We start from the raw sequence: 26,548 nt of genomic DNA, 5'->3' as shown, positions 1-26,548 counted from the left end.
AAAGAAATTTCTTTTCCTTTCTCCTCCCACAGCTGGCACAGAGGTCATAAGCATAGTGAAAAAGTGGAGTCTGCAACAAAGGAAGAGGCCTCAGAATAAAACCTACCTTACTGGCGCCCTGATCTTGGACTTCCCAACCTCTAGAACTATGAAAATAAATTTCTGTTATTTAAGCCAACAATCTATGGTATTTTGTAATGGTCACCCAAGGAGACCAACAGACCCATAACAACTTTTTTCTCATCTAAATAAACAGAATATTGCAATTTATAGGAGAATAATGAGAATGTCATAAAAGGGGCTGTAAAATGTTTTATTTTTCCAATTCACCATGACATTTGAAAAAATAATGTTCGAAATGCCATGGATTTAAATGTGAAAAATAAGCCTGATTTTTCTACCCATCCCTGAGAAATTAGTTAATGTTTGAGGTTTGGTTTTACAGCACTGATTCTCAGTAACTCATATTCTAGAACTTTCAAGTAATTAAAAATATGATAGAACTACTGACAAAACCTTTTCAAAAATTTACAACACCTAATGACCATTTTTTAAAACCTTAGAAAAAATAACAATATCACTAAATGGGTAGTTTTCCAAATTATATTTAGAGTGCCCACAATTTAGAGTGCCTAATACATGGCCGAAACTCAAAAAATATATTCTGAATGAACAGTACAACGAATAACCAAACACAAATGCTCAATCATGAAAAACAAATTTTTTTCAAGAAGAAAAGCATAAAATGGTAAGGAATTGTAAGTAGAATTCCAAACACTGAATCTTTAAAAATAATCATTTAAATTAACTTTTTTAAAGAGATACTATTAATTCCATATTTTTCTTTTGGAGAGACAACTGATAACATAAACCAAAAATCTACTTGACTGAATTGCTTATAAAAGCTTTTGAAATATAATTACATACATTCAGTAAAATGTAGCTGTAACCACACAATCACAAATATTTGTAAATACTCAGTTTTCACACCTGAGGGCTATAACCCGTCAATAATCCAGCAAGAGTAAGAAGTCCTTTGTTCTCAAAAACTCATAAAGGATGTCTTCTTTATAGACACACAGTTAGCTATGTAGAAAACAAAGGAAAACGGGAAAATAGATCTACTAAAATGTATGAATTCTAAATGAGAAAGCAAATCAGACCTTGCATAATTATTTTCAAGGTGATACAATAAAAAAGGTTATCAGTCTTATCTGTTTGCTCTAAGGGGATTACAAATTATCTCTTTAAAAAATGACAATAACAAGTAATATATGTTCTAATAAAATTTGAATAACAGGTGTAAAATGAAAGGCTATGAAACCCAATCACTTATAATCATTATCAAGTATGTTAGTCTTTATTAAGACAAAAAAAAATCAAAATTTCAGACACTGAATTACATGATATATATAAGAATATACAAAAGTTAAAAGAAAAAAACAGTATCTATTACACTAACACAGAAGAAATTTCAACTGGTTATTCTATCCCAAATCCAAATTTACATCCAGGATGTCACAGAGGTAACTTCCTTTTGTACCTATAAGTAAAAATAAATCTATTTAATTGAAGACAAAATAGGTTCATTTATAAATTGCCTAACAATTCCACAGTTCTAATGTATTAAAATTCTAACCTAAGACATATACATTTAAATTATGTAAAAAAAATCAAACCAAAGAAATTACGTGGCCTATGCCACAGATAACATTTATGCTTTAGAGATGAGAAAAATGGGAAGGTATAGTGACAGACCTTACAAAGTCTTAAAAAGAGAGCCGAAGGTTTCCTGGTACTGATTCCCATATAAATTGAACATAAAATGTCTGTAATTATCCCACTGTTTTAACATATATGTAATAGTAACATAATATGAAAGCTCATAATTAATAGGTAAATAGTCCAAACCTGGATTCTTCTACTCTATGAAACTGACATTGCTATACCACAACCTTGAAGAGTAGTTATTTCATCTGACCAAAAAATAGTAAAAAATATTAGTCAAAAAATAAAAACAGAAAAAAATAATAAATTTTTGCTCAAACCTCAAAGTCCTCAAGATTTAATATAATAATAATATTACCATCCTCCAATTCCAATTCCTTTTGTGCTCTTGGGTTCATATAAGCTCAACTACTTCAAAAATACTCAAGCCTGACTTACGCAGTATTCAATTACAGATGACAGCCTGAAGAGCACGGCCCATTCTAATGCTACAACTTAACCTTACATCTTCCTCCGGAAAGACTCTACAGGGTATAATAATCCCTTTCTGCTTGTAATGAGGAGGGGATAAAGTTAAGGCAGAAGCTATTCAGTTCCTGACCCCAAAATCCACCCTATGTTTGAGCATGTTGAATAAAAAAATATAAAGTGCCACTTGTTAAGGTTGTTCATTTTAAAAAGAATCACAGTCACAAGAATTTCCTTAATTTTTGTGTCCTTATTAAAATAAATGTCAGCATCCCATTAAATATAAAAAGAAAATTTCTGCTTTTCAGTTACCTTATTCAGCTCTGGAAACAGTTCTTGTATCACAATGTCCAATAAAACATAAGTCAGCTAAAAATTAATAATTTTTAAAGCATTAGACAAAAAGAAAAACAACTAAGACTGTGGTTACTTCTAAATGGGAAGGCAAAGACTAGAACTGACAATATAAAACAAGTCCAAAAGTAGCTTCAACAGTATCAATAATGTTCTCTTTTTAAGATGAGTGTATTAACATGTGGACATTTTATTATTATGCTTCATAACTCATTTTGTGTTAGATATTTTATATGTAATAAAAATTTTAAAGAAATAAGTATGATACAAAATTGCCACTCTATTAATATCTCAACAGAATATGTACTCTAAACATAAAAATGTTAATTAACTGTGGTTATTCTATGTAATCTGAATGATGTAATTCTTGATTTGCAAATTTTTACTTTGATTCACGAACTTTCCGTACATTCCAAATTTTCTACAATGAATGTTTATTTTAAATCAAAACAATTCACATCATAAAGAAAAAAGGTTATCAGCAAAAAAGGAACACAAATAAAACTTTTTTCTATTTGAACACTGGAATTACATTGCCTTGATTTAGTAGTGTCACTTCACAATTAATTATATACCAGACACCCTACTGTGTCATTCACTAAACCTAGTCAACTCTAGTCAACCTGCTTTAATAAATTTTACCTGCTTGTTGAGAACTGGCTGCTGTAAGCCATCAAATAGAAGTCTGATGCTTTCATACTTGGCTTCTTCACCAATACACTTGACGATCAGGTCTATACAAGAAAGCCACATGTAAACAATTACATATTATAAAGTAACTTGTCATTAACTGGATCAAACAAAATCTCCACTCTGTTTCCCAGATATGCAAAAACTGTAAATCCGAATTTCCTAAATCAGGGTTTCTACAAGGGTTCTACGGTCAAGTTGAGAAATGCAGTATCGTGCATCCTCTTTGGAGATTCGCAAGGCTCAAAGCATACTGCAAGCCTACTGAATGCTGTAGTAAAGAAATCTGCCTATATACTGTATTAAGTGAAAAAACAGAGTTGGAAAATCATATATATTGTATTATTCCATTCTGGTAAAACAAACAAAATAAACCCTAAAATTATGTCTGTACATTTGTAAATACATGTATAGAAATGCACAGAAAAATGTCTGTGAGGATTAACACCAAACTGGACCATGTGGCTACTTCTTTGTAGTGGGAAGAGGACAGCTTCTATTTTTTACTTTTTATATTTTCCTAATGTTTGAATATCTTAATATCAAAAAACAAAAGTTTAATTTTTAACATAGGCTTTTCTTAATAACTATGACTACTTTATTTCTGTACTTTTTACATAATTACTATTAACCATGTTCGGAACAATCCTTTAGGAAACTGTTTAAACACTAATTCAAGGTCCAAAAGTTCCAATTCATGTTTGACTGCGCAGTTGTCATTTATCACTCCTGTTACTACCAAAAAGATCCTTTAGTCATACACACTAGTGTAGCTCTTCTCAAGGTATAGTAGGCAGCAGGACTCCAATGGTCCCGCAAACATGTCACTTTAATGAGTCTGATTATAAGTCATCGTTAAAAGAATCTGGCTATTTTAGTGTGAGTAGAAACAGCCTTGTCTTAAAGTTCTTAGCGCTAACATTATAAAAACCAAATTTAATTTAACTAATGAGTTAATATTAAACTCTCTGCTGCATGTTTTCCCCCAAGCAGGAAAAGAAAATCATTCTCATGTAAACAAGGTGCTCAAATATTTGTCCCTTTCCCCTACAGTCATAATGAAACTCTTAAGGCTGTTCACAGAAAATTCTCACTTTATGTTTGCTTCTACGAGGTAAATCTAAACCCAAGAGGTAAAGGCCAAATTGAATTTACAATAGCATAGTAGATCCTTGATATTCTCAACCTTGCAGCCCAATATGGATCTTTGTGAATCCTCTAATTCACAGAGAATATCCTAATTAATATGTGTGAAACATAACAGACAAAAGTAAGAAATTCTTTCAGATCCTTCAGGACTCACTAAGAAATGAAAAAGATAATAGAAAGGCATGCTAAGCTTACTCACTAGCTAAATTACTCCTTCCCAAACGTCTTAAAGTAGATGTGATTCAAATTTGTGCCTCAACGAAATAACAAATTATTACATTCACTGGCTTTCCCTGTTGTTCCTGAATATCAAAACTAAGAGTGCCCAAACCATGAATGTTATATGATACTATAAAACAGGTAAAAAATCATTTCATCACTTACAGAAGACTTACTCAAAATAGCTTCTGTTCACTTTTACATTTAGACCAGGGATTTAACTTGTCTTCACACAGAGCAGCGGCAGGACTATTCTGAGACTAATTTTTCAATGATGAGAATTCTCTAAGGTACAGTCCTAAGCCCTCTTCAATTCTTACTCTATACTTTCTTCCTTGGCACTATTATCCACTCACACATGACTTACATATCTCTATAATGTACCATCATTCCACTAATTTCCTAACCTGGATATCTAAATGCTTATTTCCTCCCAAATAATGCATAGGCACTTCACACTCAAAATGTCCTAAACTAAGTACCCTCTGCTTTGACCCCTTGACATTTGTTCCTTGTATTTCCCATCTTAGTTAGTGGTTACTACCACTCATTTACTTAGTGGCCCGAGCCTATCTCTTTTATAGGAAAGGTGATCATTCTCCTCCACTGAGATACTCTATGACTTGAACATGCCTCTATTATCACATGTATGTTCTGTCTGCATGTCTGTCTTCCTGCTAGACTTGACCTATCCAAGTACACTTTTTATGCCCCTTGCACTCTGCATAGTGCCTGGCACATGGAAGGTACTCAATAAATTTGGAATAAACTTTGATCCTTTAGTCATAAACACTAGTGTAGCTCTTCTCAGGGTATAGTAGGCAGCAGGACTCCAACTGTTCTGCAAAAATGTCACTTTAATTACTCTGATTATAAGTCATCGTTAAAAGAATCTGGCTATTTTAGTGTGAGTAGAAACAGCCTTGTCTTAAAGTTCTTAGTGCTAACATTATAAAAACTAAATTTTATTTAACTAATGAGTTAATTTTCATTGGCCCTTATAACTATTTCTAAAATGAAAACTCATAGTAAAAATTAGCCTCAATAATTACTATATATTGTGATCTCAAAGGAGTGTTAATCTATATCAAACTACTTCTTAAATATTATACCTGGAAGGTAATTCATCATTTCTTCAAAAGTCTGTTTTGCTCGTTTTTGCTTATCTTGGAGAGAGCGAGGTTCACTATTTTCACAGAATACAGCATCTAAAAAGAGAAAAAAAAAATGTTTACTGGAATTTTCACCTATTATCTACAAAGTATTTCCTCAGAGTGGACATACTAATAAACCAAAGAAAAACAAGATTTCTCACTCTTTTATATCCCATTAAAATCATTAAGAGTACACAAAATATGAAACAAACACATAAGAAAACACAAACCTCTGAAAAGTGTTATAAGTGAGACCAAACGGTGCTCCTGAAATAGCTGTTCTAGTTTACAGTGAAGATAGTAGTCAGTATACATTTCTAAGGTGTTTTTAAAGAGTATTCGAGTTCCCATTAGGAGATGATGAAGCCAGTCAGGAACTTGGAAAACCACTCGTCCTGAGGATTACATGGAATACTTCATTGTTAAGATAAATATTTTCCAATATAAAAAAATACAAATGGTCAATATTTTATTTGTAAACACTAGGAACTTTAAATGTTCAAGACCAATTGTACTGAATTTTTATAAAAGTAGTATCTTCAATTTAAAAAAAGTTACAACGGGACAATACATAAGGGCATTAATTTGCATCACAGAAGAAATGTGATGAATAAAAAACAGGTTTCAACAGTAACCACATAGGTCTTACCTACATACATCAGGTAATCATAAACTCCTTCTACAGTCATCATCTCCATAAAATAATTCTGATTTTGCTTTCTTTCTGTATTCTCAGCACGGTTTGCATTATTCTTAAACAGATCATTGAATAGCTAAAGTAAAAGTTGAAATAATAAAGAGACAGGTAACATATTACACCGGCTGATAAAAATCACTAAAGCTAAAATGACATAGAGCAAAGGCATTTAAATTTTTTCAAACAAAGCAGAATATCAGATAGGTTAAGATCTGCCTCCAAAATTCCACATTTATACCCAAAACTGAATTTAAAAAGTGCTCCCCAAAATATTACATAAAAGTCTGCATTCATTTTAGACACAACAGATAATTCATTACCCATAAAGAACCCCGTTTACACCAAAAGTAGCAAATGAACATACAAAAATGTATAAATGTATTAATGATAGCTAATTTCAAAACTAACATGATTTGGAAATTATAAATTGCTATTCAATTAAAGGGTGTTTAGAGGTGAATATTAAGCCTTAAGCAAAGCTTATTTGGACAATAACAGTCAAAGCCCAGAAAGTGATTTTTCACAATCAATGTGAAAAAAATAAGATATGAAAAATTATTTATAGTAAAAATGATGAAATGCAACAAAATCCCAGCTCCACTTACCCCCAAAATAAGCAAAAAGAGTCCATTTTCAATAATAACCATCAAATAGCAGAAATTAAGGAACTAAAAATTTAAGTCTAATAGAAAAGATCAGCAAGGCCAAAAGATAAAATGGAGAAAAACCTTTGGCGAGATTGATCAAAAAATAAAAGAAAAAGAAGACACAATGTTAGGAATAAAAGGAGACAGCTACTGATGTCAAAGAAAATAAAAAAAGAATATTATTGTCAACTTCAAGCCAAATGATTTTCAAATTTAGATAAAATGGAAAATTTGTTGGAAAATATTATCAAAACCTGACTCATTAAATAAACCTGAAGAACATTATAATTAAAGAAATTAAATTTGGTTGTGAAAAAACCTTCCTGCAAACAAAATAAGGCCTAGATGATTTTACCAACAAGTTTTATCAATTACTTAAAGAACTAATAATTCCAGTTATAATTCTACTAGCAAATAGAAAAAAATTTAATAAAACCTCGATACCAAAACCCCACAAGGAGAGAAGAAAGTCCACCCATAAACACGGATATAAACTTCCTTAACTTCACATAAAGGATATTTACAAATAAAGCTACACTATACTATTTAATGGTGAAACACTGACATAATTCCCTTTGTACAGGTCGTAGCCATAAATGAAACAAAATCTGCCATCATTTGCAGATAACAGAGTAAATCTAAAAGAACTGATATGTTACTACATGCCTTATCTCATCTGATCTTGGAAACTAAGAAGGGTCGGGCCTGGTTAGTACTTGGATGGGAGACTACCTAGGAACACCAAGTGCTGTAGGCCTTAAAAAAAAAATTAATACAAGTCTAGCGAGAATATTGAATAAAAAAATCATTCACAAAAATCAACTGTATTTCTGTTTACCAACAATAAAGTTATAAAGTGAAAAAAATATTAAAGATACCTTTTATAGTAATAACAAAAATGAAGGTGTTTGTGGGGAGAGCAAGGCTGTCCTTTAGCTCACACAGCTCCCCAGGCTGGGCACTACTCTGGCACTAAAGTGAGCTTGTGGACAGGGATTATAGTTCTACATACCCAGTGCCTAACACTCTTTAATAGGCACACAATAAAATAGTTGTTTCATGAATAGATGAAATATTTTATAAGCCTTAATGTTAGTAATACTATCAAATAAACAAATACTTTATAGTAAGTAATTCTTACTATATTGGAAGATTATTGGAAGTTGGTGATTTACTACCTAAGAAAAGCACTTTAAAAAATCCCACAAATACAGAAATGGTAGAAGTTTGCAAATATATTATCTAAAGAAATATTTACCCTGTTAAAGCAAAGAACCAAGTAACTATATATAGTACTCCCCTTACATTGTACAACTTATATCCATATAAAGGAAATATAAAGTCTCATCCATTTCATCAACACAGGATTCTCCCTACAACAGAAAAGTCACCTCAAGTAAGACAACTACAAACTTAATGGCTAAGGCAATACGCAGTACCTTCTTGTTGTTTTCTGAAGTAGGGCTGAGAATTGTCAGTTCTGGTTTACTTGGTTTAGGCTTTGGAGATTCACAAGAATTAATGAAATTCATGATGAAAGGTTCCAAATGCTGACCTTTCTGTGGTAATACAGAGATTACAGTATAAAAATCGAAAATCAAGATTATGATTCTTAGTCTCATATAACCCATTAAAACTCATTGATATTTAAACACACTTACAACTATCATATTATAGAATATACATAAATCAGTTATTCACCTCTTTCATTAGTTTTCCAGGAACAGACTTTATAATTTTTCCTGTAATTAAAAGTAGAATATTAATTTTATGAAGGTATATCATATACCTCATAATTGCTCCTATGAATACTTCACTAGGTAATTTTAAATACTAAACAGCCAAGTGAAAAGTAAAAAATATTTATAATTGACAATTTTACGCTGAACAGAAATGTACAATAACTATGGTATTATTAACCATTTATAGATACAACATTTGGGATTTACTTTAAAATAATCCAGTGGGGGAGGAGGTGGGGTAAGAGGTGGAACAAGACAAGTGTTAATAATTGTTGAAATAGAGTAAGGAATTCATTATACAAACTTTCTATTTTTATGAATATATGAAATTTTACATAAATGTTTTCAAAAGGTTTTAAACAATGGTGAATTATAAAGACATCTAAAAATATACAAAAGTTTATCAAAAGAAAAAAGTTTTAAGACTTGCTACATTTAAACTGGCTATTTGAATAGTTTATATTCTGAATTTTAGATTAAAAATATTTTAATCCTGTTTACCAAAATTTATTCTTGATTTTATCTCCAGGTTCCTTTATTATAAAATATCAAACATCTTGAGATTTTCTCAAGCATTTAGAAATGACTATGAAAAATAGTCAAAATTGATAAATACCACTTAAATTTCTTTCAGTTCAATTTACAAAAAGGAGACTTATAGCAATAGCAGGAGTCATAAATATAGTGACTATTTTACAACATGCAAACTACCCAGCCCTCCCATCGAACTCCTTTAGAGTCTGATACATGGCTTCACTATATAAACTATTTTTCTAAATTAATCTGAAAATGCTGATCCTTTTCAGTTTATCCTCTTACATACGATTCTTTAAATTGACTTACCAAGGTTTACATCTGGTAGTATCTTATCCAAAAACTGTGTTTCTCCACCATTGGGGGAGAGAAAATCTGCCAGAAGTTGACTATTACTCAGTTCTGGATGCTGTAGAAGTTTCTTAAATGAACAAAAAAAGGAAAAAAAGGGTTTAAAAATTTAGAAAGGTGATCAAAACTATTTTTAAATGATTTTTTTAAACCAAGAAAACAATTTTAAATCCTCAAAAGCTATTTTATATTCATAATAAATAACAAAATTATATTTATAGAAAGAACAGTAACACACAGCAGATAAGACCTTAACCTCTATAGTGAAACATGAATGGGTCTGAATTCTGGCTCTTCCATTTGCTAGCTGGGTGTCCCTAGAAAAGTTCCTAAATTTAGCATAAGAGTCAGTTTCCTCATGTGTAAATTGAAAATAACACTACCTACTTTATAATATTATATAAAGTAGGAGTTCCCAATACCCAGGCCTTGGCCTATTAAGATCTATGGCCTGTTAGGAACTGGACCACACAGCAGGAGGTGAGTGGAAGGCAAGCAAGCAAAGCTTCATTGGTATTTGCAGCTGCTCCAGAGCTAGCATCACTCACTGCTTCAGCTCCATCTCAGATCATCAGGCATTAGATTCTCACAGAAGCACTGGTCCCTAGTGCCAAAAAGGGTGGGGACCGCTGATATAAAGCATTCAGCACCTACCTGATATACCTGAAGGAAAATTAAACAATAGCTAATATTATTTCTCAGTTTCTCAATGATAAAACAAGTATTACAATATCATACAACTTCCTTGATAATTAAAAGAAGCTGGCATAAAAGGATTTTGCAGAAAACTAAATGTGAAATGTGAAATACCCTATAAAATCTGTTGTCTGTTCTTCTTCCAACACTATTTTCTCAGAAGACAAACTGACTTTTTAAAGCCAAAATTAAGTCTTACCTATTATTAATTCTTGACTAGAAATCTAAATAAACAAAATACCAATATTATGACCTTTAACTCTATATCAGAAAATACTTCTTATAGAACGAGGTACTCTAGTTCTTAGAATTAGTTCAAATAATGGGTTAATGACATCGACAAAGACACAGGTTAACACTAGTAAATGGTGTGTTCAAATATCATTGTAGTAGTTAATAATTCATATTTCAATTTTCACACCATCAAAAAATTATATAAACTCTACTTTCTGGGTTAAAGTATTCAATAGTTCAAATGCAAGAAATAAAATGTAAATAACTATTTATACTGTTGAAAATCTTTATTTAAAAAGTACTTGTTTTGACTATGAAGTAACCAAATTTAACTGAATTAACACTTAATAAAAACCACAAAATTCTATGACCAAAAAGATTTTTTAAAATAAAACAAAAGTATCCCCTCTACTCCTATGCATTTGATTAACAAAAGATAGTCATTAATTTTGGAGGCATCTCAAATAAGTTACTTTTAAGCTGATTGTACCAATAGTGGAAATAATAAACTAATTACATTGTTTATATAACACAATGCATACACACTAAATAAAAATGGAATTCAATTCCAAGTGGTAAGTGGTAGAGAGTCAGGAGATCCCAAGAAACTGGAAAAACATCTTCAAATTGCAAAAGGAAAAGAACTGAGGAATAAAATAGGAGTGAAGGAAGATTCCAAGGTTCAGAAAGTGCTGAACACAAAATCAAATAAAAAATAAGACAAAAATAACAAAAACTCCCCAGTGTTCTCAGAATGTAATCTTTTATACCAAAGTTTTTTTCTCTCTTCAACACTCTACATCAAAACTAAGCCCAATATAAGACTTTTTTTCCTCCCTCTAAGAAAATATTTGGTGTTTCACTGGTTACCAATTGAAAATAAAGAAAAGAAAAAAATGTATCCTCCTGACAATTCATTTCCACAAAGAAAAAATTTTTAAAATAAAAGAATTTTAGAAAGTCACAATGACAAGTATTTGTGAAGCAAAGCATATACATACAAGAGAAAAAGACAAATAAGAGAATGCTATGATTAGCAATGATTTAAATTAAGTTAGTGCTATACCTGTAGATATTCTTGAAATTCTTCTCTCTTCGACTTTAAGAATTCATAATTTTTGGGGCCAATGATTCTCTTGGAAGGAAGCTGGGCATCAGGAAATGTGCCTGAAATTAATATACATTAAAGTTATTACTATGTTCTGCTAGTATTTTAAAAATTTACTTTATAATTTACTGTGGCAAATTCAGAATCACAGTGCTGCATTGTAGAGATGTGGCATTATCCTTTAAATAATCCTGACATCAGACAACACAGAAGCCTAGACCAGAGAACCTGAGTCTACCTACTGATAGCCAAAATAGCACCACTCTTCACTGACATAGTTATATTTAGCCTTCTATACTAGTAAAAAAAAGCTTCAAAAAATTATCATGAGATTATTTTGAAATCTCAAATGGGATTCTATTTGACAAAATTTTACTAGAGAAACATCTAATCTCTCATGGGGGAAAACGATAGCATTTGCCAATGCTATATAAGCTTAAAAACAAAATTTTAAAATCATGGACATGCTTTCTCAGCTAGAGCTGATTTCAGAAATTTTAGTATCCAAAGGGAAAACATTGTTGGGAATCCAACCAACTTTGGTTAATCCAGAATTTTAAAGTATGGAGATAAATGATCTTTCAACTAACTATAAACAACAAAGAAAAGATTCTCAGAGAAAGAACATGACAAGAATAGCACTGCATCAGATTGGCAGAAACAAAGAGAAAACCATTTAAAGAGAAGTACAAACTCAAAATCGAGGCAAAAAGTATGGAGTGAGTCTTGTATTTTTTAATCTTCCTATAATCTCCTTATCACGAAATCTGTTCTTATAGCAAGGTTAAGAAGGTTCCCTGAGCTACTCAATTCAGAACCAAACTGAATTTGGATCAGGGAACACTCCACAAAGCTGTTCTAAAATAAAAAGGTTCAGAATACACAAATCAAACTCGCTAATCTATACATAAAATGACTGAAAATACTCCATAACTATATCCTTGCTATTAACTTAAATAAATGGAGAGATAAGAGAGACTTAGCAGATGAGAGGAAGAACTAAAAAAAAAAAGGTACTCTCCTTTTCTGATTGATCTACCCTCAAAAGCATTCATTTACAAGTTTTGTTTCCATATCTAAATCTAAGAACTAAATCAAAACATTTGCCACAATGCATAAATATGTCTAACCAAGGAAGATGATGGTAAAAAAACAGAGCAACTCTGAAATGCATGGTTTAAATTATCCACATCGTCAAGATAAAAACTTAACTGAGGGAAAAAAAAAAAACTAAATTGGAAAGAAAAACTTTTCTAAAATACAGTTAAGAAATAGCTATCTTTTACATTTTATTATTTAAAAAGCAAGAACTGGACATTGTAAAAACTTTAAAAATATAATCAGGCAGAAACAAGATTAAAATACTATGTTTCTATTTTCAATAGCAGTGTACACAAGTGTCACTGTTACATTTCCTTGATACCATGACTTAAAATGAAAAAATTAATCTGGTTCGACAGCTTTCAAGAAGGCTCATTTTGAAATGCAATGTTTTATACAAAGAGAACAACATACCATGAAATTCTGTTAGTTTTGATTCAAGTACATAGAATTCAAGATATCTTCTATAAACAGACCAATGTTCAGGCTCATGCCCAACTGTAAATTGAATAAATACATACTGAGTAACAAATAATTTTATAAACTACTACTAAAAGGATAAAGTATTTAAAACATTAAGTATACAAAGCTGGAAATTATTCCAGTTTTAAAAATATATTATTTCTTCACATCACATTAACATATTTTATCCCACATTTTAATTTTAAATTATTTAGGAGACGGATAAATTTTACCTATTTATGAAGTTATCTCACTAATATACACATTTTTCTACAAAGACTCATAGAGCTGACAGCAACTTCCAAAATTATGTAATTATGATCAGTTTTAAAGTGACACAAATATGATGATGTATTGCATAAAAAATTTATAATCAATTTTGGATCTCTCAAATATTTCCTAATTGTCCTGATCTAATACAGTACAGAATAGCGCTATCCAATACAACTTTCTGTAAATTCTGTATTATCTGTATTATCTGCACTAATATAGTAGCTACTAGCCACATAATATTGATCACTTGAAATGCAGCTAATGTAAGTAAGAAACTGAAATTTTAATATAATTTAAATTGCCTCAAGTGGCTAGTGGCCACCAAACTGGACAACGTAAACTGATGGTTTAACGAATGATTTGGGTCAGACTGCCTATTCCAATCCTGGTTCCTCCATTTATTATGTAAACTTGAACAAATAACTTAACCTCGCTGTGCCTTAGTTTGCGCAGAATAAAAATAATTGTACCTATTAAATGAAATAATCCATCAAAAGCACTTTTATATAGTGTGCAGCACAGAGTAATCACCCAAAAAATGTTAACTGCTATTATTCACATCTCATGTCAGCCTAGCATTGCTTTGGAGATGCAATGGATCAAGTTAACTAAAACCACAACCCAAAAGCAATACCTGTATTCAAAAAACAAACAAAAAGCCTGATATGGCCACAACCTGGTCTTAAAAGATCTGTATTATATTTAGTTTTGGTTTTTAAAATCCTGAAATTGTTATCTTGCTACACACATAAATCAACGTAACATTTAAATGATACACTTTTTATTCCTCATAGGCCACTTCCTCAGAGCACATTACATTGACTGTAAAAGTCTACAACACTGCTGACAAAAATTATCCTTGGAATATAAATTTTAAGACTTTTGTGGTTTTAATTTTAGGGTTAAATAATTAAGCCAAACTTTTAAAAATAAAGACCAAAAATTAAAGATGATTTTCCAAAGGCAAAAACAAAAGTATAGTCTCAAAATACTTAAAAGTATATCACATATAAATCTATAAGTCCTTCAAAAGGAGATAAAAGTTACTAAATTTAAAAGTTACATAAATTTATTTATATTGATAGGCATTTATAGCTGAATAGTCAAAAGTTTTAAATAATTTCCTGAGAAACAAGAACCATGTGGGAACAGCCAGACTTTAAGTACTAAGCACAGGAAGGAATTAAACCCAGAAGCTAACCAGAGTCTTTTCATTTCTTTCCAATACTTAAAATACCAATCAGTAGAGACCACAGACAAAAGATGTAAACAAAACTATGTTTGAATCAGACTACAATATTAACAATGGTTTGTCTATACACCTGTAAGAGTGTTGAGACAGAACAGCAATTAGCAAGACTGAATGGTGACTGTAACAAAATCAAGTAGCACTGACTCAGAACTGGATAGAGCAAGACCCTGCCCCGTACTTAGCTACAAAAGAAAAAATAGCCAGCTACTCGGAGCATTCGTCCTTCCCCATTGCTATGCTTTATGTTCTTGAAAAAGGATCAGCTTCTGAAAAAAAATTTAAAAACCTAATACTTTCTGAAAAATAAATGAGGGGAATCATTAGCACTGACCTTTACACTATCACTTAGTCACTTCCCTCTCTTAACCATTTCCTAATACTACCATGTTTTTTCCTTCTTTCTTCACAGAGGAGGGATAGTTCCCGCCTCATGAGCTCAACTTTACTTTCTGCTCATCATTCCCAAAACTTGTACAACTTTGATATGCTTTTGCTTACACCAACTGCTCCACCTCTTAGACAAAGCCTAGGGTGGTGACTGTTTATCTCGCTATGGATGCTGTTTATTCCCCTGTCACTATTACATATTCTACATTTAAAACAACCAAAAGAAAAAAGATTTTTAAAAAAATGAAGAAAATCTGTGAAGCTGTATTTGATCATATTTTTATCAATTCTTATTTTCTGACAATGATGGCGGAGCAGAAATGCTATCTTAATTAAATTGGTAAAATACCTGATATAGTGTTATACGTATTAATAATGGTCAAATAAGTTTAATAGCTAATGATGACAGAAGCAAAACCATTGAAAAGACATTATATAAAATGCCTTGATGGATTGTCAGGTATCTTGCAGGAATCTACTCAATAAGTGTTGATTGAACAAATTAACTAATAGCGATAACCTAGAAAACCCTAAGCTTTCATTTAATTTTCTGTTCTGGACAATTATCTTTTAAATATGCAATCATACTCAACAGTTAGAAATGACAAAATGTTTTATCATCTCTGATAAATACAGATTAATGAGAATCTTTTTAAAAAGTACTCAGAAAGCTTCCTACCTGCTCTTCTATCATTCCTTTCAACATCAATACAAAACACAGGTATTCTCTCCTTTTTCTCCCTCCTTTCAGAGGAGGGATCTTCAAAAAAATCTACATATGGAATGCTAATTTTCCATGCAGCAAGGTTTCGGGGAGTATTAGGTGTGCTCACAGCTTCCACTGGAGAATCATCTTCCATTACAACAATACCTTCTTCAATCTGGGGGAAAAAAAAAAAATCACCAGGAAAAATGTAATATTTCCAGGACCTTTAGACCTATGAGATTCAACTATAAAATAATATGCCCATATAAATTCTATAATTTTTTAATGCTTCTGAAATTAGGTGATATCAAATTTTCTACTGAAAATATAAAGATAAAAAATAAAACTGACGAGTTATTAGCATCAACTCCAGGTTTTGTTACATCACCTATGTGTGAAAATTCAATAGAAAATAGAAATTTCAGATTACTGAAAAAGATATTAAAAATATACAAATATTGAAAAATATTTTGCTTAGGTAATAAAAAGTAAAATTAACGTACTGGTATTTTTTCATTTAGGGATGTAAAATTTTACAAATAATAACAGCCATCAATGGAGACTGTACCAATAAACTGGATCCATGATATACTGCTGGTTACTAGATATACCAGCACAACTCTTCTGGAAAATGTCTTGGCAATGTGTATTTATTTATAAAGAGCCATAACTAGTTTTGACCAAGTTATTCCATTTCTGAGGATTTATTCTAATGAAAGTATTTATTCCAAATAAAATTTTTTAAACTTGGAAAATGGCACAAGTATAAATATATAAATAATATAAAATTAGAAAAGTAGTCTGAAAGGGACCCACCTCTATAAAATTAAAATTTTTATCTTCTGACTTTTAAAATGTTAATAAATATTTAAAAGAATAAATATTTTTTAAACATTACTTCAGGAACAATTATTTTTAAAAATAAATTTTAAACATTTTCTAGAAATATACACTTAGAAGGAAAATAACTGTCTCTAGTTCATTAAATTGAAAGAGAACTTCTGAATTGGCACATTATAACATTTGGTCACCTAGATATCTCCAATTCATGTTAAAGGGGTAAGAATATTGCAGATAAAGACACTTTTTAAGGCAATGAGTCAAAGACTGTAGCATTTAAGAGAATTCTGAAGAGCCCAGTAAGAACAAACCAGTAGTGAGTGGAGAGGAATTTCTTTCTGGAATTCTAGCACCCTACCTTCACTCTCGGTTCTACTCTCTTCCCACACCTGGTAGCCACCTCTCTTCTTAGTGAATTCTTTTACTCCCCACACAGTCCCTTGGCAATTATCCCTTTTTCTGTTCTTGTCCTAAAATGGCTTTCCATAATCCCTAATAAGACCACCAGTGATCTCGGGAAGACTTCTTAATGCTCTCTTGAAAACACAAAAGTCTTCAAGGGCTATGAAACATGAAGCTATAAAGACAGATGATAGGTGTTGCATTCTGCCTTTTTTGGGGACAAGGATATCTCCCTATAAACCTGGAAGGAAAAACAGAGAAAAGCATGTGAGGAAAACTCCCATTCTGTTGCCCGGTACAGGCTACCCTGAGGTATAGAGCAGCATTTTCCACAGTTATTAATCTGCATTTTTTTTTTCAAATGATAGGCTCACGTTTAATTTTGAAAGATTTTACCAAATTTCCCTTTAAACAATTTATGCTTCTACTAAAATATGAGAGGTCTTTTCCTCAAAATTAAACTGTATTTTTGTTAATAGATTTAGGTTCTGAAAAGAGGGTAAAATAAAAAGTAAAAAATTGCAAGTAAGTAAATATTGTAAACCAAAAAATTTCTTAAAAAGACTAAGTACTTTTTTGTTTTCAAAGAGATGTTCCCTCCACAAAAAAGGATGAGAAATAAAGGAGGAGGATAAAAGGCAAGGAGATAGCCTCTAATTCCTTGAGAAATATTAATGTTCCTCATTAATATATTTCTCTATATGGAAGTAACCGACAACACACCAATGGACATATTACATTCCAGAAGTTTATTTGGAAATCAGTTCTGAACTTGAACAGAACTTCACTTTCAGAGAGACCCAATCTCCTATAGCGGAATTTTTTGGTTCCCAGGCCAGCATACATATGACTATTTAATCCATAATTTATACTCATATATGAGAAAAGATAATACAATACTGTATAATACTTACTGTGCTTACTGTATGCTAGGCACCATTCCAAGTGCTTCATATATATTACTTGTTTAATCTTCACAACACCCCTATGTAAGTTAAATACTATTATTCTCATTTCATGTGTGAGGAAACTAAATTTAAATTTAAGCAATTCATCCAAGGTCACACAGCAAAGGGGCACTGCTACTAAATGATCTCAACAAATTTTCTAAAAGAAAATGTCTTTGAGGTCCTAATTTTGGATCACAAACCATTTTACCAATTTCCCTTTCCCTTACTTTCTTTTCCCCTAAACTTCCTAAACAAGACAAAAAAGATTCTACGAGGTCCCACAGCTTAGAAATAGCACAGTGCCCTCTAAATCTTAAATGGCGCCATCTTAGTCTGGGTCAACACTCTACCTTCCCCTGCTGTTTCTTTTCAGAGTATTAGAGATGAATTTGCTCTAGTCTATTTTCTATTACTACTATCTTTGCTTCCAATCAAGAATTTCCTTCTTTGTGCCACTACAAAACAGAACTTTCTCAGCTTTTTAAAGATACCCTCCTATTCCTGAAGCAAAAATACAACTTGTATTTCAAGTAATTGGGAAAAACAAAACATTAAAAGTTCATCTTCCCCCAGAAAAATTATATTTTGAAAAGTTCACAGTAACATAGATAAATGCTTTTGTTATAATATTAAGTAGGAAGAGAGCAAGACAGCGAACTATATATATAATATAGCCTCATCGATGGGGGTGGGATGGGAAGGATATTTTAAAAAGAAAATGTTAATAGAAGTGGTCATGGGGTGGTTGGATTATAAGTGGTACTTTAAATTTTCCCACTTTTTTATATTATTTAAAAAACTGAAATTATAATATGCTTAAAATTTTAAAACATACACATTATTTTGAAAAAAATAAAATAAAAACTCCTTCCTCTGGTCTACTGTCTTTCTTCTACCTACACTTTTAAGGAAAAACAGAGCATTAAGAAGGAAAAAATGCTGTATCTGGATTACCTAAAAAGGAGAAAAAGGATTAAATAAGATTTTCTTCCATTTAGATTACAATGAAAAAGCAGTAAATCTTAATTCATTAACGCAATGGGACAGAGGTCAAAAAAACGGGGTAAAGAGGAAAAATTAGTTTATTTACTCTTCTCTCCCCCCATCCTTGGTCAATGCCAATTCAATCACTACTTTATGTCCTTTTCATACCCAGGTTAGTGAATTTCTTAAGGGCAAAGTCTGTCTTAATCATCTCTTTATCTCCAGTGCAGAGTCATTAAAAGGCAAAATGAGGAATCCGGATCTCCATTCAATTCAGTATTTGCTAGACAAATTAAAATTGCAAATGAGACAATATCTGCCTTTATGGAACTTACTAATTGGTAAGGAAGACAATCATAAACATATAATTTCAAATACAACATGGTACATGCTCTAACATATGATCTAATAGAGGCACAATGTACGAAATGTTCAATTCTACTTGGGAACTCAGGTAAGGGTTTACGGGGAGGGCATTTCAAGGACAGCATGTGTAAAGATACAGAGAAATAAAATAGTGTGGTGGGTGCAATGCACATATAACTCGACTGGGTACCCTATTAAAATGCAAATTATGATTCAGTAGGTCTAGGATGGAGCCTGAGATTCTGTATTTATAACAAGCTCTCAGGTAATGTTGATGCTGTTGATCTACACATCACAGTTTGAGTAGCAAGAGGTTAGGACATCTATTAACAACTCCATATGCCTGGACCATTGGAATGAGATGAGGATATGAAGTAAAAGCCTAACCAAAAGATAGTAAACTGTCTGACTATTAGACGTAGCTCAGCTTAACAGAAACCATTCTGGCCTCAGTAAGCTGTAACTTAGTGCTCAGGAATTTTAAAAATTAGATTGTACCACAAAAACTATAACTAATGGAAGAATGGGAAATATAAAGAAGTCTGAAATAAGTAGTAAAAGGGAAAATAACAAGTGAGCGTACCCAATTTTTAATGCCATTGTAAGTCTGGTTATATACACATCAAATTAAAGAATTTTTACTTACAAAGTCATCTTCACTTTCAGCTAAACCATAATTAGGCAACATAGCTCCCTCCATGGTGGTGCTCTTGAACACGCCTTTAATTTTGCTACCTATTCTGCTGATTCCAAATGATTCTCCTCTTTTCTGTGTGCTCCTAAATATTAAACAAAAATGTATCAAGCGCAAAGCAAATTATCTCAACAGTCTAGTTTACTATAAACAATAATAATAATAAAAAAAAACTTGTGAAAAGGGTAAACTGAAAGTAACATAGCTAACATATCTTTTTGGAGTGCTCGGTCATAAAGTTTCAACAACTCAAAACAAAAGGAACAGAAAATTTAAAGTTTAAATATGGGGGGATGAATAAATAGGACAATATTTATTAACAAACGTTTGAAATTTACCCGCTATTTTACTTTAAAACTTTAACTGAACTAAAATGTTTAAAAGATGAGAGCCCCCTAGTGATACATAGCTCTTACTGCCATACATATTTTGAAATAGATAAATAAGGTTAAGACCTATATTCAAAACAGAGTATCCATTTAGAACTGTACTGCTAAAATAACACAGTAGAATAAAAATATACAAAACTATGAACTTCTCAGTACTTCATTTTTAGAAAGAACTTAACACAAAAATTCTGTCCTCTGAAAATTTTTAAGCAAAATTCAACTTTAATCATATAGTCAAAAGAAGAATGCAGTATAAAATGGATCTTACTTACCTTTGAAGTAATAAAAAGAATGACAAAATGCCAAAGGTAAGGGTGAGTAATGAATATAAGGATAAAAGCAAATGTAGCCTAAGGAAGCAGCCTGCTCTGCCATATATATATTAATAGTAACCATAAATAGATCTATATATTTTGTTTTGTAACTTTTTTCAAAAGCAAATTTCTAAAAGCAGAAATAGCTAGAAAGCAATGACAACAAAAAAATATGCCAAAAACAGCAAAAATTTCCTCCATTATAGCCTACTTCCCATGTTTCAACAAGTAAAAACAGCTTTTACCCAATTTAACTCATGCTTACTATGTAATACTGCCCTTACAACAGATATACTCAAATAAAAATGGCCATTTTAAAAATCAAGAAAGTGTATTTTGAATGCTTAATGGATAGCTATTATTCCTCTGAGCAAAATTTACTTACTAAAATAATACAATTAAAGAAATAGAAGTAAACTGATCAAGTTTCAACTACGCCAGGCATATAGCGACCTATGCATATTATACATGTCCAACGAGCAAAACAAACTTATTTTAAAACTGGAAAAACTCTAAGTAGTGAGTAATAAAAAGCATACTTAAACTAGAAGGTTATTTTATTTAAGCAAGCATACAATTAGTGTTTTTTTAAAATCCAGAACTGTAAACACAATTCTCTCTGATAGAAATGTTTCCAAAAACAAATATTAAAATATTTTCATTAAATACAAAAAATTATTAAAATCTAGAATCTAGATAGATTATTCTAGTCTTTAGGACCTAGGTAGATTATAAAACAATTGGGCTTTTTGAAATGACATTTTTAAAATATCTTACTTGTGATTATGCCCAGAAATACAAAAATACTGTACTTCTTGCTTAAAAAATTCTTTAAATACAAACAATTCTAAAAGTAATTTAGCAAAATCAGTAACAAAAAAAAAAGAATCAATAACGTAGAAAAGCTAGGCTTTTTCATTTTATTTTTATACTAACATTTTTATTTTATGATGACATATATCATGTTATTTCAAAAAGGAGATATCTAGAATCAAAGTACAGGTTAATTTTAAAAGGATATCCCAAACAGTTGATATAAAGGCAGTAATAGCCAGTGTTTCATTATTTTTCTTCTTAGTTGTACTTAACTGGGGTGTACTTTCTGGACTTAAACAGATAACTTATACAGAAAAGAATCACATGCTATCTCAAAACTTACCGAAAATCATCCAAACTTTGGCTACCTCTGCAATAACAGATATGTGAAATTATATAAAGAAAGGAAAGAATGCCCAGGCATTAAACAAGTATCACTTTAGAACACAAAACAAAAATTTAAAGCTTAAAAGTTACACAGGTAGACAGCATTCATTTTTGTAAAGATAAGGCAGTCTCATGAATAACATAATAAAGGAAACAAAGTACTAACTGTTTTGAGGGTGTGGGAGTATGAATTCTACATCATTAAAAAGAAGTTCTTAAAAACTCAATATGTCAGGAAATAATTCTGTATTTTTTGCCTTCATTTAGGCATACTATTTGTTTGACGCAGTGGAAAGTATGCAGAGACTAAGCCACCAAAAACTTGGCACAGGAAAAAAACTTGTACTTTCCACATCATGGAATACATGTCCATATTAGATATAATTATGCGTGCTTTGCACATTTTTAGTTTGCATATTTTAAAAAGTATATTTTAAGCTAAGAAGCAAATTTAAAAGATCTCTAAATGTTTTTTAAGTTGTGCTTTGAGCATGAAATGAAACAGGATATGCATTAAAATTTTACTTTTAAGATACAATTAAATAGAATGTAAATAAAGTACATATATACTTTACATATTTTAAGTCATGTAACAGCAATGCTGCTCTATTCAATGAAAGAATGTTAGGAAAGTCTTTTCTTTATTCTATACAGTCAGTAAATGAGTCATTAAGTATCACAGAAGCAGAGTCCTGACAAGACTGACAGTTAATATTAGAGTCAGGTCAATATACAGAAAAGCTTACTTTATTTGCTATCCATCTCTGAAGTTAAGACCCTTAGATTTAGCTACTCAGCAGATTTATAAATTCAAAGAACTATTTTGCCTTATATATATAAGAGTTTCTATTAAGTCCTATTAATCGCAACAGCTTAAGTCTATAAACGGGGACAAATTTCATCTGCTTCTCAACTGATGCTGGGAAATGTGATAAAAGTCTTGGAAAAGTATTCAAGTGAAAGGCACATGAATTGGGCAAAAAATGCTATTTTAAATAGCATGGATGCAACTTTTGTTAAAGTCTATGTTTCATGGCTATAATATATAAACTCTTAAGAAAAAAGTGATATTTTTACAAAGAAGCATAAACATATTTTCCACCTTTCAGAAAAGTTATTACATGTATACTACTTATACTGAGGCATTATGTAAGAATTAATATTTAACATTCGAAAAAATTCAAAACTATTTCTACACCCTTGGTTATGTCAAAAAATGTAATATATTCCCCCATGGCTAAGGTTTTCAGATTTTTCTTTGTTCCATCTAAAAGAACTACTCCATTTTCTATCTACTTCTCTCTTTGTACTACATTTCCAATTTATTTATATATTTATTGGATCCTTGCTCTGACAAACTAGGTGTTGAGAGCAATGTGAATACCCTGTATATTTACAGATTTGATACCTATATCAATTTTCATACATATAACAATTAAAGGACAAATCAAGACATTAATTATTTAGTTTATAAATGGATAAAGTTTCTCTCTTCTGTTACCTTTCGTTAGTTCATTTAACTGCATACTTATATTTCTGGAGAGCCAGAAAGGAAAGAGAAAAATCTCTCCACTTTTATAACGAGTAAGTTCTCTAATAAAAAGTGCTCCCTATGGGGAAAAAATTTGAATTATTGGTGAATTTCATTTATGCATGCAGTCCATAATCTCCAATAAAACAGGTAATCAAGTACTAATGTGTATTAACTATAAGATTAACAAGGCAAGGGTGTGTATCTCGCTAAATTTTTCTAAAAGAATTTCAAGCATTTTGGTTACTGTATGTAGTATAGTTCCACAGTTCCTTAGTAAAATGTCTACTTAGGTAGCAATAGAACCATATATTCACAGAAAAATAGCTAATAAAGACAGTGATGCTATCACAGAATGATTAGCATCACCAAGTAAAAAAATAAAACATATATATGATTAAATATATCTACCTGTTGAATTTTGAATTGCGTGTTGGTGATTCTGCGCCTCTTAAAAGTTGTCTGAAATACTTCAAAAATAATTATGATTTATTAAACTAACATTTAATATTGAAACATTACCACAGCACTTCCCAGTATAAAGAAAATGTTATTTAAACCAAGTGAATACAACCACAGTCAAATAGATAAGAATTAAAATATTGCAAATAGAGATATTCAAGCCATTTGATTTCCATGGGTCTATAAATAATGTATATGTAAGAAGAATGTGCTTCCTATTATGTCATAGTATCACAAAGCTACTCAGGCAAATGGCCAAATTTGGTCACAATCTACGTAGTCACATATATACAACATGATTTTGGCATTGAGAATTATATTTACAATCAACTTCTAATCTCCATTAAGTTATGTAGTAAAAAAGAGTATTCACTTTCTTAATCATATTTTAGTTTTCTGTTTATTATTTTAATCACTCACATAATGATATCAAGTCATTATTAAATTTTACAGAAAAATCCTCAAACAAGATTAAAATTTTAACTTACCTCATCACTGTGGCAGAACATAGGAGTAAACACATTCTCCAACAGAGAAAGTACATGTTCATATGCTTCGAAAAGACATCTCATAGTTTGAAGTTTCACAACATCTATATATGGGCCTTCAGCAACTATTTAAAAAAATTATATTGTAGAAGTTATTTATGAATAGCATAAATACATTATAAATTAGTTTAAATGCATGACAGTGAAATAGCACACAAAAAGTCCTAAAACCACGTTTTGCAGAAAATCCACTATAAGGTATAGAATTCACCCTAGAATGAGGAATTGAAATATCCAAGCTCCAGGTCTGGCAAATATTAGTTATGTGAATTGTGAATAAGTTTCTTCATCAAAGCTTTCATCTTGTTAGTAAAATAGGATAATGGCTGCTCGTGTGTTACATGGCTATTACAATAATAGAATACATGAGAAAACTCTGAAAACTGTAAAAAGCTATAGAATCCATTTTCAGCATCATCTTTGACTTACTTTTTTGAATCTCTTCTACAATGAAGGGATCAAATCGAATTTTGTCAACACTTTCATCCAAACAGTATGTTTTATAAATCTTCTGCAACTCCTCATGAAGAGATAGCATTTCATCGTTTGATAACTCTGGTCTCAAAATTCTATCATTGAATTCCTCTAGCAAATTAGACAAGAGTAAAGAAAAAATGAATTATTTTAACATATAACTATTCATGAAAACTTCATGTTCATAGTTTAATTGTAGTCAATATTAAAAGCAACAATTATAAACAAACTACTCATCATTTTAAAGCTCTTTAGAAAGATTTAATTGGGACTAAAATAACTACTCAGATGAAAGAAAAACTCGGTCACCCAAATATTTTACGCACTAATAAAAAATATGTAAATATTTACATAGCAACATAACTTTCCTAAAATTAAGAGTAGTACACATTTCTAAAGTATTCTTTAAAGAACATATTGGGTAATTTCTTATACCAAGAATCTTTAATATTTTGAAATCTGATTCTCTAAATAACAGGAAAAACTAAGGCTTTTATTTTTAGTTCCAGTTAAGTTTTTAAACAATATTTCCTTTAAACATGAAGACTACAAACTAGTGATGGAGTTGAGAGTCTGAACAAATTAATCTTTTTTTCTAAAACGACAGGTAATAGCATTTGAATAGCCAAAATACTGACTGCCTTTCTTTTATGACAAGAGTTGCTAATATGGAGCTCACCCCTTAATTCTTAATTGTCCAAAGAGAAAAAGAGAGGAAAGAAAGAAAGGATTTAAAAAAAAAAAAAATAGAATAGAACATATAAGGTCTTTAGGATGACAGAAAATTCATATAATTGGAGTCTCAAAAGGAAAGGAGAGAGAAAATGAGGCAGAATATCTAAAGAGATGACAGCCAAGATTTTTTAAAAATGATGAAAGACACTAATCCACATATCCGAGACTCGGTAAAATCCAAAGAAAATTTAAAAAAAAAAAAAAAGAAAAAAGAAAACTACACATGATAGTCAAATTGCTGAAAACCAAAATTAAAGAGAAAATTGTAAAATCAGTCAGAGAGAAAAGGGATACAAATCTAAGAATGGACACTAATTTCTCATTAGAAACAAAGGTATTGTCTAAAAGACAATGGAAGAATGGCTTTAAAGTACAGAAAGAAAACAAAATGTCAACCTAAAATTCTATATACCATAAAAATATCCTCCAAAAATAAAGACAAAATAAACATCTCTTCACACAGACATAAGCTAAGAGAATTTCCCTCCAGCACACTGGTACTCTCAGAAATGTGATAAAGATTTCTTTAAGCAGAAGAAAAATGGTAACAGAAACCTGGTTCTACAGAAGGGAATAAAGAGTACGAAAGGCAAATATGCCAGTAACTATTACTGCCAGTGTGTGTGTGCGCGCACGCACACGTATGTGTGTGTGTGTGTGTGTGTGTGAGAGAGAGAGAGAGAGAGAGACTTGGCTCTTTAATA

The 26,548-nt window shown here is 31.0% G+C and overlaps 1 protein-coding gene across 8 annotated transcripts in view; it reads right to left on the bottom strand.

Moving 5' to 3' along the window:
* Positions 1 to 589: 589 nt before the first annotated feature.
* SNX14 (sorting nexin 14) overlaps positions 590 to 26,548 on the bottom strand; it is a 62,112-nt gene continuing 36,153 nt past the window's right edge. For 5 of the 8 annotated variants that reach the window (XM_039853262.1, XM_039853258.1, XM_039853264.1 and 2 more), the window contains 17 exons: positions 25,065 to 25,220; positions 24,576 to 24,700; positions 24,037 to 24,095; positions 22,051 to 22,077; positions 20,141 to 20,273; positions 15,926 to 16,127; positions 13,287 to 13,370; positions 11,730 to 11,830; positions 9,692 to 9,803; positions 8,808 to 8,848; positions 8,546 to 8,665; positions 6,412 to 6,535; positions 5,993 to 6,157; positions 5,721 to 5,816; positions 3,193 to 3,284; positions 2,509 to 2,565; positions 590 to 1,543 (listed from right to left, as the gene is read on the bottom strand). In XM_039853262.1, coding sequence (XP_039709196.1) covers positions 1,505 to 1,543; positions 2,509 to 2,565; positions 3,193 to 3,284; positions 5,721 to 5,816; positions 5,993 to 6,157; positions 6,412 to 6,535; positions 8,546 to 8,665; positions 8,808 to 8,848; positions 9,692 to 9,803; positions 11,730 to 11,830; positions 13,287 to 13,370; positions 15,926 to 16,127; positions 20,141 to 20,273; positions 22,051 to 22,077; positions 24,037 to 24,095; positions 24,576 to 24,700; positions 25,065 to 25,220 — 1,733 coding nt within the window. In that variant the 3' untranslated portion in view covers positions 590 to 1,504. Of the gene's footprint in view, positions 1,544 to 1,809; positions 1,977 to 2,508; positions 2,566 to 3,192; positions 3,285 to 5,720; positions 5,817 to 5,992; positions 6,158 to 6,411; positions 6,536 to 8,545; positions 8,666 to 8,807; positions 8,849 to 9,691; positions 9,804 to 11,729; positions 11,831 to 13,286; positions 13,371 to 15,925; positions 16,128 to 20,140; positions 20,274 to 22,050; positions 22,078 to 24,036; positions 24,096 to 24,575; positions 24,701 to 25,064; positions 25,221 to 26,548 lie in introns of those variants that run through there. The other 3 variants (XM_039853259.1, XM_039853261.1, XM_039853260.1) reach the window with 2 other exon arrangements.

This window comes from Pteropus medius, unplaced genomic scaffold (assembly GCF_902729225.1).
Source record: "Pteropus medius unplaced genomic scaffold, Ma_sr-lr_union100, whole genome shotgun sequence".
Taxonomy (NCBI): Eukaryota; Metazoa; Chordata; class Mammalia; order Chiroptera; family Pteropodidae; genus Pteropus; species Pteropus medius.
The sequence above is the reverse complement of the archived record's forward strand: the minus strand, read 5'-3'. Positions and strand labels throughout refer to the sequence as shown.